We start from the raw sequence: 15,972 nt of genomic DNA on the forward strand, positions 1-15,972 counted from the left end.
ATTCTATAAATTTTTGCTTTATTTTGCTAAAAACTTACCGAAAAATATAGTGTTTTAGGGTCCAATTAACTCCAATTTTAAACTACTCACAAAAATAGGATTCCATTAGCAATAACTTTTCATAACAAGTAAATATATTTAAATCTATATTTTAGAATAAAGTTTTCAATTTTTTTTAAATGGTAGATAGTTTATATTCGATAATGTGAGAATATTTTTAGTTGCATACATTATTTAATGGATGAAATCAATGATTTTCAAACAGTTTCTTCATGTCTTACTTTCATTTTTCCACTCTTGTTATAAATTCACAATCGAATAAATGAAATCAAAAGTTTCCAAACCATCTCTATTCTTCTATTGTTGTTACAAATTCTGAATATTACAAATGACATATAAGTATAAATTCACAATCCAATAAATGAAATCAAAAGTTTTCAAACCATCTCTATTATTCTATTGTTGTTACAAATTCTTAATATTGCAAATGACACAGATGTATTTAACGACTATAAACATTTATCACCCATTTAATTTATATATCTATGTTATAAAATCATTTTTACAAAATATGGTAGTGGATTGTTTAGGTTAAAGCATAAATGTGTTAAGGGATTCTCCATTATTTGGTCAAATCTGGTCCAAGCATTAAATAAGGTTAAGAGTTGGAAGCATGGCCTGTGGGATCATGGCATCAAGTATTACTTGGAAGGGATACTTGGATAGGAGGCGAAGGACACTTTAGTTTATTGAAGGTTTATTGTTTTTCGGTCATTACAAGAGCATACTAATGATAAAGTAATTTGGTCTTATAATTTACATATAGGAGACATTACAACCAAATTAGCATATCAAGCTATTTTGGAGACCACTATGTGGCATAGAGCTTTTTGGTGGAACAATTTTAGATAGAAATGAGTTAGGAGACATTACAACCAAATTAGCATATCAAGCTATTTTGGAGACCACTATGTGGCATCGAGCTCTTTGGTGGAACAATTTTATATAGAAATGAGTTATCTTTAGTGAGACTTTTTGGAAGTTTTTCTGGTGGGTTTTTACGGTCTAATTTCTCTAAAATCCAACATAAATTTATTGAAATCACAAGATTGATGGGTAACCCGTGCACAATCTAAGTGCCCTAGGGGTTTTTCAGGGTGTTGAATCCATATATATAGTAAAAAACCAATTTAAATAACACAAATCAAGATTTTCCCTGATCCAGGTGGATGTTGGTGGCCACCCACCTATCCCATTTGGACCCCCACAACTGTCTCTTTCAATTTTTCACTTTCCTTAATTATAGTGCAGTTTACTATTTTTAGCAGTTTTTCGGGTCCTAAACTTCCGGAGCCGTTTTGAGGCCCTAAACGGCGTTTTTTGGGAAATACACCGCCAGTGATTTTTTTAATAAAAATCATCTTTTCCGTCGTAGTCCTCGGAGAGATCTTTCCAACGGGCTATCATGCGCGTCAAACGGAGATAAGACGACCAATTCACGACCCCGGGAAGTTGGCTGTCCAACTCACCCCAAAACGGGGCCCACAATTTGGCGTTTCATCTTCTAGGGTTAGGTTTCGGGATGTGAAGGGTTTTCCATTGTTTCTCAACAATAAATAGGCCTTTGAGCCTCATTGTAAACAGAGTTTGAAACAGTTCAGAGGCATGTCGCCGACACATCTCTTCTCAGAGATAAGCTACCATCGCCCTAGCTGGGTTATTTCTATTTGTAAGCATATTTCAGTATTCTCCATTAATGAAATGAAGTATTATTTCCGCTGCATCTCTGTTTTTATGGTTATCGCATCTCTGTATTTATGGTTATATCTATAATCTATTGCGTTCCTGTTTAAGTCTGGATCAGTGGTATCAGAGCGGTCTGCTTTTTCTCTGTTTTTCTTTGCATGTCCCCAACGAGGTTGGGATATAAGGATTTAGGGCTTGAACTGGTCGAACCTTTGCAAGACCAGCCTCGCAAATCCCGACGGCCTCCCATGGCGGATGAGAAGAAAGACGAGGGGGCAGAAGATCCTATCAAAATCTTGCTCGAAGAAGCGCTCGAGCGGCAAAGGAACGCGATGATGGATAGCTTTGCGCAGATCCTTCAGCGGCTACCCAGAGGCGACGCATCGGCTTCCAACAGCTACTTTGGAAACGCCACACCGTTTAAGGTACAAGTTAATTTTGAAATCCCCATCTTCGAGGGTCAAATAGACGCAGATGTCGTAGATAAATGGTTAAATCTGCTAGATGGGTATTTTTCTGTTCATGAATTTTCAAGTCGGGAAAAGATTGCTTTTGCTCTTCTCAAAGCAGCCCCCCACGTCAAGGACTGGTGGGAAACCTACTGCGAGCAGAAGGATGAAAGTACAGGCTCACTATTTTCAGCCGCACCCACTTGGAATGACTTCCGGGATGCCATCAAGGAGCAGTACTACCCTGTCGGAAGCTATGAGGACAAATACATCAAATGGACCACACTGCGGCAGGGACGAGACCAAGATGTGCCGGAGTTCACAAACATTTTTCATACCCTTCGCACACAGTTGGGTATCAAAGATTCTGAGCTGCATCTGGTACTCAAATACTGTGGCTGCCTGCACAAGTACATCCAGGAAGAGATGGTGTTCTTGAACATCTCCTCACTCGGCACAGCATACCGATATGCTGTCAAAATCGAACAAAAGTTCAAACAGAAGAAGCGAGACTTTGGATCTGCAAATCCGAAGCCCAAAGGACAAAGCCAAGGCGGGGTGACCCAAGACAACCCGTCGAAGCCGCAAGAAAAGAGCAACACCACGAAGCCGAAGAAGGACACAGGAAAGTGGTGTGAGTTCCACAAGAGTCCCACTCATAACACAAGTGAGTGTCGGACCAAGCAGTCACTGGTGGCGGAGTTGAAGGTTTCCGAATCAGATGCATGTTCTGACCCTGAGCCAGAACCCGACAAGGGGAATTGCAAAGGGAAGCAGATCATTGATGCAGATCCCAGCGCCACTGTTGCCACTGCCAAGATCCAGAAAGATGAGCCCGAAAATCCAGAGGAAGGGGAGCGTCTTTTCCACTCACAGATGTGGGTGAAGGGTTCGCCGCTACAATTCATTGTCGACAGTGGCAGCCAAAAGAACCTCATTTCAGCAGAGGTCGTGAAGCGGTTGGGCCTACCGACTACACCACACCCACAGCCGTATAGTATCGGGTGGCTTCACGAAGGACGAGATCTCAAAGTTCGCCAGCAATGCCGCCTTCCCTACAGCATCAAGCCCTTCACAGATGAGGTATTGTGTGATGTTACACCTCTGGATGTTTGTGATGTACTATTAGGCCAACCATACTTGTGGAGGCGACATGCTGTGTATGAGTCAAGGCCTCGTGCTGTCATTATTTCTTTGAATAATTCATTATACAGGATACCAGAGGTAGCCCCACCTACTGCCACATCCTTGATCACTACCAAGAAAGCCAGCAAGCTCATATCACAGACCAGGAAATTCATCTGTCTGGTTCACTCTCAAAATAAGGGGAAGATCGTTGCTACATTCATGACCCCTGCAAAGGGTTCCTCCATGCAGCAGCAGCAGCAAAGGGATACGGTCATGACAAAACACAGGAACAACTTCTCCTCACCCAAATGGGTACCACACAAGTTTCAGGTGGGCAACAAAGTTTGGTTGCGTCGACAGAAAGAACGCCTTACCAGAACCCATCAGAAGCTCAGGCCACTCCGACATGGTCCTTACGCCAGTACCAAGGCTACGGGCAACAATGCTTTGAAGCAAAGCATTCCTCCATTCCTTCGCTTGCACCGAGTGTTCAATGTGGACCGTCGTCAACCATGCTTCCCACCATTTCTAGACACATTAGAGATTGCAGAATAGCTCACCAGAGACCCAGCTCAGCAGAAGCTTCCTCATCTCAGGGAGGAACTCAACGCAATGGGGACCATTGCTTCCTAAGGGGGGAGGAATGATCCAGGTGGATGTTGGTGGCCACCCATCTATCCCATTTGGACCCCCACAACTGTCTCTTTCAGTTTTTCACTTTCCTTAATTATAGTGCAGTTTACTATTTTTAGCAGTTTTTCGGGTCCTAAACTTCCGGAGCCGTTTTGAGGCCCTAAACGGCGTTTTTTGGGAAATACACCGCCAATGATTTTTCTAATAAAAATCACCTTTTCCGTCGTAGTCCTCGGAGAGATCTTTCCAACGGGCTATCATGCGCGTCAAACGGAGATAAGACGACCAATTCACGACCCCGGGAAGTTGGCTGTCCAACTCACCCCAAAACGGGGCCCACAATTTGGCGTTTCATCTTCTAGGGTTAGGTTTCGGGATGTGAAGGGTTTTCCATTGTTTCTCAACAATAAATAGGCCTTCGAGCCTCATTGTAATACAATTCGGAACAGTTCAGAGGCATGTAGCCACACATCTCTTCTCAGAGATAAGCTACCATCGCCCTAGCTGGTTTATTTCTATTTCCGGTTGTAAGCATATTTCAGTATTTTCCATTAATGAAATGAAGTATTATTTCCGCTGCATCTCTGTATTTATGGTTATCGCATCTCTGTATTTATGGTTATCTCTATAATCTATTGCGTTCCTGTCTAAATCCGGATCATTCCCTCAAAAGTCCAAAAAGTCGCACCAAAGATAATTCCATACATAAATGCCAAAGACGACTTAAAGTTAGGTTTCTTATGTGGTTTTTATTGTTAAACAAAATTATGACGTGGGATGCTTGTAGAAAGAGAGGATGGAATAGACCCAACATATGTATGTTATGTAAGAGAGAAGAAGAAACCATTCCCCATCTTTTTATACAATGCCCTATCACAAAATTTATCTGGCAATAGGTGAAGAACGAAATTTATTTTTTTTGGTTTTGCAATGGAAGAAAGTCTTTGGTTTTGGATAAAAAACTTTGCAAGTTCCAAGTTCAAATTCCTTCCTTTATTTGTTTTATGAGGATTATGGATTTCCATAAATAAAATTATATTTTAAATATTAATTTTACATTGCAAACTCACAAAATAAGCAACCCATTTTTGAAACAAATTAGGCTAGAAAAGACAAATGATTTTTCCTTATGAACTTTTTGATGGAGCACGTTCTCAAGGTCAATGTCCAGGATGACCCTTTATCTTTCTTCTTCTCATTATTTTTAATTAAACTTCGGTTAGGAAAGGACACTAATCAAATGATAGAATTGATTAGTCTTTGGGGTCTCTTGTATTTAGCTAGAACGAAAAAGTTAAAAAAATAGATTTTTTTGAGATTCAAAGACAATTGTGGAATGAACTAACAAAAGATCTTTATATGTTTTGAATTTGAATCTAGAATTGATCAGTCTTTGGGGTCGCTTGTATTTAGCTAGAATGAAAAATTTAAAAAAGATTAGAATATTTTTGAGATTCAAAGACAATTGTGGAATGGACTAACAAAAAATCTCAGTTACATGTTTTGAATCTGAACCTAGAATTGATTAGTCTTTGGGGCCTCTTGTATTTAGCTAGAATGAAAAAGTTAAAAAAGATTAGAATTTTTTGAGATTCAAAGACAATTGTGGAATGGATGAGCAAAAGATCTCAGTTACATGTTTCGAATCTGAACCTAGAATTGATTAGTCTTTGGGGTCTCTTGTATTTAGCTAGAACGAAAAAGTTGAAAAAGATCAGAAATTTTTCACAATCAAAGACAATTGTTGAATAGACTAACAAAAGATCTCAGTTACATGTTTTGAATCTGAACTTAGAATTGATTAGTCTTTGGGACTCTTGTATTTTACTAGAATGAAAAAGTTAAAAAAAATAGATTTTTTTGAGATTCAAAGACAATTGCTAAATAGACTAACAAAAAATCTCAGTTACATGTTTTGAATCTAGACCTTGCAAAAAGAATTTGATAATGTCCAAATTTTTCATTTTTCAAGGAATCAAATTCTTTAACTAACTTCTCACCAAATAGACAATTCTATTAAGCAATAGATTTGCTAAAATTGCTGAATTTAGAGGTCATGCAATGAAATTTGGATATTCACTTTTACTATTTTAATCATCTTATACTATTATACTAAAAAAAAATCCATAGATGGACTAACCATGGTATCTTTTGATTTTCTAAATAACAAAGATACAATTTTTATTTTTACAAAAATATTTATTTTAATAAATTAAAATAATAAAATTATATCAAATTAAAATTTAATTAAATAATCTTAATTTTCACTTCATACTTTGGTCGTCTGCAAATTAGGTGAAGACATCACGATATCCATTAAACATCAAGCTGGTTGAGAGGGAACTCAAGAGATCATCGACATAAAGGTGTTTTTTTTAAGTGTTATGTGATCAATCCGAGGGTTTTTTCTAGGCGCTTTTCCATCGATTTGTTCGCATTTTGCTCGAAGGAAAATCAACAGAATCTTAAAATATAGTCCAGTGGTTAGAATCACAGCAGTAGCCAAGTAGAAAAACATGGAGATTGATCCACAGAGTGGCTACTGCAACACAAATGGCGTCTTCTACAGCAAGCGGAAGCCCGCAGAGATCCCTCACCAAGATGATCCACTGGACGTTCCCACCTTTGTCTTGTCAAGACACCAGCCGGGAAACCAAACAGCACTTGTGGACGCCATTACTGGAATTCATATCACATATGCACATCTCAGGCGCTCGGCAATGGCAATTGCAGCCGGATTGCATCAGTTGGGCATCCAACAGGGAGATATTGTATTGATCGTATCGCCTAATTTCCTGCAATTCCCTGCACTTGCAATGGGGATAATGTCAATCGGCGCAGTCCTGAGCACTGCAAATCCCCTGTACACTTCCGCAGAGCTACAGAAACAGATCGAGGATTCAATGCCTGTGCTTATCTTCACTACTTCCCATCTCCTCCACAAGTTCAACAACATGAATATAAGGATTGTCATTATTGGAACCCATGAAGAGTCCGGTAAATATTATGCCCCTGTAGTCTCGTCTCTGTCTAGTCTATTAAACTTGGATCCAGCTAACAGACCAACGACGAAAATCTGTCAGGATTCTACAGCAGCAGTGCTGTATTCCTCGGGCACCACAGGCCGAAGCAAAGGTGTCGTATCCACTCACAGAAACTTTATTGCCATGACCTCCATCCTGTGTACTCTGATGGGCTCATCCAAGGACGTGTATTTGTGTTTCATTCCATTGTTTCATATGTATGGCTTCAATATTTTTGTGTGTGGGCTCATGGCAATAGGGGCAACTGTGGTCATCTTGCCCAAATTTTCAATGGAGGGAATGCTACTGGCCATTCAGAGATACAGGGTAACACACATTCCCGCTGTTCCCGCTATTGCCATTCGGCTCTGTAAGTTGCCCGACGTCGACCAAAAATACGATTTGAGTTCTCTCAAGGAAGTTATCACAAGTGGGGCGTCTATGGGCAGAGAACAAATGGAAGCCTTCAGGAGCCGTTTCCCTGGCATTGGAATTTCACAGGTCAGTCACGGTCTGCAATCCTCTTTCCGACTATTTATAATTTTATTCCAGACTGAGATGCTTCGGTTTGACTTTTTTGTGAAGAGCCTATATTCAGAAAAGTTGGTGTCGTTTTCTGCATAGTATCCTGGTTTGGCATTTTTAAAACCGTCGTGTAGCGAGTTGGAGTTTTCGCATTTTTTTTTAGTTTTTAGTGTAGGAATTTGTGGAAAAAAGTGAAGCGAAATTTTAATTTTTGTTATTTATTCTAGTTTTTTGATTGTATAAATGGATTCAGCACTCCTGAAAAATTTTTAGGGCACTTTTATTGTGTACGGTTACTTATCAAACTTGTGATTTCAATAAATTCCTGCCAGATTTTATAGAAATTAAACTGGAAAAAATCCAAAAAATCAGACAAAAACAACTCTATGTTAAATTTGTAGCGATAAAAGTTATAGTTTTTGTTTTTATTATAAACTAAGTTCTCTGCAGTCTGGAATTTTGTTTTCAAGAATTTCCAATGAATTTAGATGTTATAAAAAACAATTAGAATTGTGAATTGAGTGAAAATTTAATCAGAATTATAAAATTTGATTTTTGTAAGTTTTTGAATTTTAAGCCTATCATTTGGAAAATTAAATCTGGATAAAAAGACTAACAATATTTCCTCCGACTACAAAATATGGAATCTAGCATTTTGATAAAAGTCTAGATCTTCACATAATTACATTGTAATTGTATATCAAAATGATTTTGATTTTACAAATAATGATACTTGAGTTGATTCTTAAATTCTACCAAATATCTTTAATTAAAAGACCATCTCCACAAATAATTGGACTTGACGGTGCTGTATATGTATTATGCCTCTGGTTAGATTTTGGCCGGCTAGTTATTCAAAAGCAGACATATACAGCTCGTGTTGAACTTGACGGTGCTGTATATGTATTATGCCTATCGTTAAATTTTATAAGACAGACATATATAGTCCGTGCATTTATGGCCCATAGATAGACTGCTTATTTGTTCTCCTCCACTCTCTGAAGTTCATTCCTTTTAATCGATTTTGTTTGGATGAGTAACTCGTTTGAACTTGTCTTTGATATGCCCCATTAATGCTTCAATTCTCGATAGGTGAGCCCTCTGTGTAGGGAAGTCATTGACTAGTAGAAAATACAAATGCCAGGGCTTTCGATCAAGTCCTAAGGTCCAAGGTTAGAGACTGTTCAAAAAACATTACAGGCTTCTAATCCTAAGAAAACTGAGCTGAGCACTGTTTTGTAGCTCATATATATATAACAAATTTGACCTTCTCACAAAAATTACGCTGATATAAGGAAACTCTGTTGACAATTATACAATAGACGTATGTCAGATGTGAGCTTCAACTATTGTATCTGTGAAAAAATAGTTCCAGCTAATTTCTTCTTTGCCACTTGCTGTTGCAGAGAAGGATCTGCTTAGATTGTGATATTTATGGGTTGTTGGGTTTAAAAGAGGCTGATTTCTTCTCCCCTACTTGCTGTTGTAGAATAGGATCTGCAAGATTGTGATATTGATGAGTTGCTGGGTTTTGACAATTATACAATAGACATGAGTAAGATGTCATCTTGAACTATTGTGGCTATGAAAGAAAGGTCCAGCTGATTTCTTCTTTGCCACTTGCTGTTGCAAAGTAGAATCTGCTTAGATTGTGATATCCATGGGTTTTTGGGTTTAGGAAAGGTTGATTTCTTCTCCCCTTCTTTCTGTTGCAGAGTAGGATCTGCATGCATTGTGATATTGATAGGTTGCTGGTTTAAGAAGAGCCGTTGTCTTCTTCTCCACTTCCTGTTGCAGAGTAGGATCCGCACAGATTGTGTTAGGTTGGGTTTAGGAAGGGTTAATTTCTTCTTCTCCACTTGTCGTTCCAGAGTAAGATATACATAGATTGACATAGTCATGGCTAGTTGGGTTTAATAAAGGATGATTTCTTCTTCACACTTAGGATCTGAAATTGTTGGATTTTGCAGGGTGGGCAAGAGTCTTTCTGTTTCTCTCAATTTCAACCTTGGAAAGTTTAGATTTATTATATACCTTCAGACTTGTCATTCTCCTTGAATTATAGATTTTCCGTTTGAGCCTCATCAAGTCTTAATTCTACTTCCATCAGGCGAGCCTACTTTCCTTTCTGATGCTTTGCTATAGCTTCCAGGGACCTGACTGAAGATTCCATTTATGTGTAAACCCAAGACCTGCATAATCCAGTTTTAGACCTGAGTGGGCATATGCTGATGTTGATATTTGCAATGCTCTGTATCCTTATAAACACAAAGACTTGATGAATGGATCACCCTAGTAGAATGTATCTCCCTAATAGTCATAAGCTCGATTTTACCTCAATCTATTGAACGTTTCTGCTGATGAAAAGTTTCTCTTTCAATCTATTACTGGTTTTTACCTGATCATTCCACTAATCATTTCTGCAGCTATATGGAATGACTGAGATGAATGGTTCAGTCATAAAGAGTGAAGGAAACGACATCAAGCATTATGGTTCAGTGGGCATACTAGTCCCAAACGTGGAGGCTAAGGTGGTTGATATTGTAACAGGGAAGCCCTTGCCTCCCAACAGAAGAGGCGAATTATGCTTCCAAGGCCCTATGGTTATGAAAGGTAAAAACACATTATGATACGTTGTAAATCATTTATGGGAATGATATGAATTTTCTATATACTAAGGATTTTACAAATTTTATTGTCTTCTGATTCTATTCCCTAGATCCTTTAGGGCTCTCCTAGTAAAGTAAATCCTACATTAGATCCTTCAGGGCTCTCCGAGGAAAGGGTCGCCTATATTTGTTCTGGATAGCATAGAAGGATTTCATCATTCATGCCAGCCATCATTATTTTTCACAAGAGTTTTATTTATAAACTGTCAAAAATATGGTTTGCTCAGGTTCTGAATTTCTACAGGATACTACAAGAACAATGAAGCGACATCATCGTCAATAGATTCAGAAGGCTGGTTGCATTCTGGAGATATTTGTTGCATCAATGAAGAAGGGCATGTATATATCGTAGACAGATTAAAAGAGCTCATCAAATACAAAGGGCTCCAGGTATGTCTAGTTACCTCTCGTTTAATACCAACAGGAATTCATTATACCCACTAGAGAAATTTTGCAGTTACATTCGTGAGATACTGTTTAATATGGCATGAAAAAACCGTTTCAGATAGCACCAGCCGAATTGGAAGAGCTTCTGCTGTGCAATCCAGAGATTGAAGACTCTGCAGTAATACCGTGAGACTTCCCAGCTATCCATTGCATTTTTTGGGCGACGGAATTGTATAAGAGAAGCCCAGGCAGAGACTTATTTTGTCTGGAGAGGGGAATCCGATTTAGTGAATAGCAAAAATTTGAATAAATTGACTAAAAGGAGAATATAAATCATTAGATTGCATCGCTATATATTGTTCTGATACCAGCATATATTTTGTGTATTGACAATGGTTGGGGGATGTGTTGGCAGATACCCAGATGAAGAAGCGGGTGAAGTTCCTATGGCATTTATAGCGAGGAAGCCTCAAAGCAATCTAACAGAAGGGGATGTGATTGAATTTATTGGAAGACAGGTGATTTATTGATTGTTTCATTGGTTGGTTTCTAGAGTTTTATGTGGGTTTCGATTTACTCAGGAATCTCTATCTTCTGCATGTAATTTGGCGTTGTGTGTGGGTGTGATGGAATCAGGTGGCTCCATACAAGAAGATAAGAAGAGTGGCGTTTGTGGTTTCCATTCCGCGAACTGAGTCTGGAAAAATTCTCAGAAAACATCTGAGAGCGCTTGTCGAGCCAAAATCTTCAACCCTTTCGAGGCTGTGAACTATCTGTCTTGCATCCTCAGCAGTAACCTTAATATTTCCTCCATGAGATCAACTAGGTTTGGTCGCATGGGCTTTTCAACTGATATTTTGAACCATCTTGAAAGGAGAGTATCTATTTTTTCTGGTCGATATCCGTCGAGCCTAATGGCTATAAAGTCGAAATTTTCAGCCTCAAGTCAGGGGACAGATTCGATTGCTCGTGTTTTCTTTTTAATATTCCGAGTGTCCTCTGAACAACTCACCTCTGAATTTCCAACCAGTTTCATTTCATTTCATTTAATGAGACAATTTAATTTTTACCTCCTACTTCTAAGGGCGGAGGATATCCTCTGCTATTGTTGATATGTACAGACATATTTTTCTATTTAAAAATATCTATCTATATATATATAGAGGTAGGTTAGATTAATTTGGGCCAGTGTCAAAATAGATTGTAACAATTATAACTATAACATGAAGAGTATATCAACAATTGATAAGTCAGATATACTATGAATTTATGAGTTACCAAGATATACCAGGAATTTATGGCTTAGCAAGAGTCATGACTTCACTAGGATGGGAGAGCCTACTCCTTGAGCCTTATCACAATAGGCCAAAAATGACTTTATATATACTACAAAGTTATGATAGGTTTTAAAAAGGAACAATAGTAAGCTATTTTTTTTAGAATATTTAATTATTTTTTCCCAAGAAAAAGACAGTGATTATATTAATGATAACAAACAGAATTACATTTTGTAATACACAGTCAACAATGTATTCAATGAGATTACATTTTGCAATACACAGTCAACAATGTATTCAATGAGATCTTTCCGCCGCACAAAAGAAAAAAAAAGGCATTTGTGACCATCTTGAATAATACAATATATGCTTGACCCACGGTCAAATGAGTACCCAAAATTAATGAAAAAGAAAAAGGCTCCAAATAATATTTCCATGATAAACCAATCAACATAATATATGGTGAAAGATCAACTGCAAAAATACCAAAAAGCAATGTTTAGTGTTGTGAGTTTTGAACATCCATAAAAGGCCTCTGATAATTGTTGTAGTGAGCATCAATTAGGACTTCTTCAATGTGCCAAGAGCCTCGATCCAACTGCAAGTCTGCCTTCCTTAGAAAGATTATATGCCTCATTATTTTTTCCCCTGTAAATATGAGTGCATGAAAAATATGAATAAGTAATCTTTATTCTTTGTAAATCCTCTATAATATGAACCAAGTGAATACTGCGACATTGATGAATATCATTAACCCAATTTATGACCAATAAAGAGCCACCAAACACTTGAAGTTGTTCACAACCCTTTTATCAAAAGCCACTAGAGAGCAACAAGATAATAATTCAACGAAGTTGTTTGTGCCACTCCCTAACCCCATACTAACTTTGAAGCAATGCTGATTAGAAAGATGTAAGATAAAATCGCCACCACATTGGTGATCCTCTCCCTATCCAACCTCGTCAAAGAAACCCCACGAACGAGAATTACCAGGCTCTGCATGAGGAATGTTTCTTGCATGGATAGAAACCATAAGCTACGAAAAATAAGCCAAAATATCCAACACTTCAATAACCACCATGCCTGGACTGGAAGACAAGTTTGCAAAATTTATTTGTTTCGGGCCAACCAAACACCCCAACAAATGAGAAGAGGCAAAGCCTTAAAGGGTAAAGTATTCTTGTTCTATAGCCAATATTGCCACCACTCCTCCAATGAAGGTCCTTTCCAAACACATAATTGACCATAGACCAAATGACATCTATACCAAATCTGGAAACAGAAAGGGCAATCAATGAAGAGATGCTCGATAGACTCACCATTTGATTTGCATAAAGGGCACCACCTAGGCCCAATCTTGTGCCTCTTCTGCAAATTTTCCTAGGTAGGGACCTTTTTTTCCAAGATACACCACATAAAGAGACGTGAATTTGTAGGGCTCTTAATCCTCCATACCCCTTTCCACCACCACATCTATGCTCCATTCTCAGCTTCCACATTCAAATGAATATAACCCACCTTTGGAGTATAAGTGCCATCTAGAGAATGAGCCCAAACCAACTCATCCTCCTCTTCAGAGATTTTGATATGACCATTTACCAATGCCTCCAAGTAATCCCTCCAAATTTCCCTAAATTCCTGACCGATCTACAAATCATCTACCGTAAGCCACCCCTGCCACCATATAGTGGTATAATTTAGGTTAATTATATGGGCAAGACGAAAGAATCCCCTATCTTTGAGCATATCAACAAGGGATTGAGGTAACCAATGGAATTGATCACTTCCAAGCCAAGGATTTTGACCCAACCTCACTTTCAAACCATTCCCCACCTTCTATCCAACCCCAAAGCAATGAATTTAGCATTGCATGCCATATTATAGAGATATTTGGTTGCATTTTATCACTCAACCTAATCCAATCTTCAAGCGAGTAGGGATGAATTTATTTATGAAAAATAACCCAGGTCCAAAGACTGGAGGTGGAAAGAAGCCTCCACCCACATTTTGTTGCAAGTGCCTTCGAGAACATAAAAATATTTTTTAGACCCCACCCACCAAGAAATTTTGGCAAGGAAATATGATTCCACTTCACCCAAGGGAGAAAAAACTGATCATGAGAACCTGTTGACAAAAATTTGAAACATAGCCTCCTGAAGTTTTCTAGTGTTCCCCTTGGAATCCATGCCACATACATCTAGAAAACAGGTATTGCCTCGAGCACCCACTTCACCAAGACCACCCTTCTTGCCCGAGACAACCACCTAAAGCACCAACCCACTAATCTTTTCTCTATCTTAGAGATTAACCACATCCAATCTTATTTATTATAACAATTTGGTTTCAAGTGAAAACCCAGGCATTTTAATCCTTCTTCCATATTAGACAATTGATATGGATAAAACACACTAAGATTTCGAAGTTTGAATTCTTCCAGGTATTGAGCAGATATAGACGACTTTCTAGCATTTACAACCATCCCAATTTCCTTCTTGAAGAAGACAATAATCTTAGCTAAATTGGTCACATCTCAAACAGAACCATTAGAGAAAATTTGAATAGCATCTGCAAATAATAAATGAGTAACAACAAGAGCATTTGATATAACAATACCATAGAAGACCCCCCCCGTCCACAATCAAATGGTTGAGACATTCAGTGACTAGAAGGAAATATACGGGGAACCCTTGCCTCAAGGCTCGTTAGTTGTGATATGATCAGCTTTAATATGTTGGAAACGACCTTGGAGATGACCTTAGAAACACAGTTGCATAAAGAGACAGGGAGCAAGTCTTCGAAGGAGGAAGGATTATCAACTTTGGGAATGAGGGCAATAAAAGTAGAATTGAAAGCTTCCAAAACTTTACCTTCCTTTCTGGACTCATTTACCACTTCTAAAAGATCATTTTCAATAATATTAAAAGAACCTTCAAAGAACTCAACCCCCACCCATCAGGCCCTGGACTTTTATCCTTTTGAAAACTAGCCATAACAACCTTTTGCTCCTCTTCAGAAACCTCATCCACCAATTCTCTATTATCTTCCTCATTCAAAAATCTAGGGAAAAATTTTGCCACCCTGATGACTTTCCCAATATTAGCCCTTGTAGGCTTTTAAAGTACGTTTTGAAAGTGGTCTCTAGCCATAGAGGCTAGTCCCTTGAAATTTGAGACCTCCCTACCATCCTCATTCTGAGGATTCCAAATTGTATTAATCAACTTCCTTCCCTTTGCATAAGCATGTAAAAATTTTGTGTTCTTGTCCTGCCCTTCAAGCCATATGGCCCTACCTTTAATCTATAGAGAGCCTCCAAGATGACGTTTCTTTTGGCTTCTGAACAAACTAAGTTATCCCTAGATATCGCATTCAAAAAACCCCCATCATTGAAGTCCCAAGACATCAGGAATCACCCTTTCAATATCGACAAGCTCCTCCTCTTCTTTTTTGTGTTTGCACTTTTCCCACTCCACAAATTTACTTTTAATCTGCTTTAAATTTTCCTCAAAATGTTGCGACGTCAATCACCCTCTATCTGAGTTGAAAGGAATCCAACCTTCTTTGATCAAAGAAGCAAACTCTTCCTCTCTAATCCAAGGATTTTAATTTAAAAGGGCTTCTAGGCTTAGCACCATGACCTTTTAGCTCCAACAAAATAGGGGAATGGTCAGACTCCTCCCCAGAGCCACGCCACTGACAAATATAACTAAACTGCTCCATCAACTTAGCGATAATCAGAAACCTATCAAGCCTTTTTGCAATTTTCTCCTCCCCTATGTGGTGAGTCCACTATGTAGACTTAAGTTTTACAGGCTCAAGATCCAACATATATGAAGGCTCTAGATTGCTAACCAATAAATTTGATAGATTATATAATCTAGCTCTAGCCCTCTAGGACTTAGTAGTGCCCAGGAAAATTTTGGACCCCCAGAATTAGTTTTTCAACTTCCAACATCTTTGAACCAAAGAAATTATTCCATAATTCTAATATATCATCACATGGACCATAAAGGTTTAAACAAGTAAAATAAACCCCAACAACAAGGAAAAAACATCAATCCCCAACCTATAACTAACGCTCCAAAAAAATTTGACCTACATTTTACACATCAACTGCCCAATAGTAATTCCTGAGAGT

The 15,972-nt window shown here is 38.3% G+C and overlaps 1 protein-coding gene across 1 annotated transcript; it reads left to right on the forward strand.

Annotated features, from left to right (window-relative positions):
• The first annotated feature begins 6,284 nt into the window (after positions 1-6,284).
• On the forward strand, positions 6,285-11,608 carry LOC149259693 (beta-phenylalanine coenzyme A ligase-like). The gene is made up of 6 exons (XM_089376794.1): positions 6,285-7,480; positions 9,931-10,117; positions 10,418-10,563; positions 10,679-10,746; positions 10,976-11,078; positions 11,197-11,608. Exons 1-6 carry the CDS (start codon positions 6,473-6,475, stop codon positions 11,326-11,328), a joined length of 1,644 nt encoding a protein of 547 aa, XP_089232920.1. The 5' UTR covers positions 6,285-6,472; the 3' UTR covers positions 11,329-11,608.
• Positions 11,609-15,972: the final 4,364 nt, after the last annotated feature.

This window comes from Pinus tabuliformis, chromosome 6 (genome assembly GCF_031772625.1).
Source record: "Pinus tabuliformis cultivar Carrire ecotype Pingquan chromosome 6, CPIR1, whole genome shotgun sequence".
NCBI classification, from domain to species: domain Eukaryota; kingdom Viridiplantae; phylum Streptophyta; class Pinopsida; order Pinales; family Pinaceae; genus Pinus; species Pinus tabuliformis.

Coding starts and splice junctions, on each gene's coding strand:
- LOC149259693 (XM_089376794.1), top strand. CDS start 6,473: ATGGAGATTGATCCACAGAGTGGCTACTGCAACACAAATGGCGTCTTC. Junction 10,118..10,417: donor AGGCCCTATGGTTATGAAAG/GTAAAAACACAT, acceptor GAATTTCTACAG/GATACTACAAGAACAATGAA. Junction 11,079..11,196: donor TTGAATTTATTGGAAGACAG/GTGATTTATTGA, acceptor TGATGGAATCAG/GTGGCTCCATACAAGAAGAT.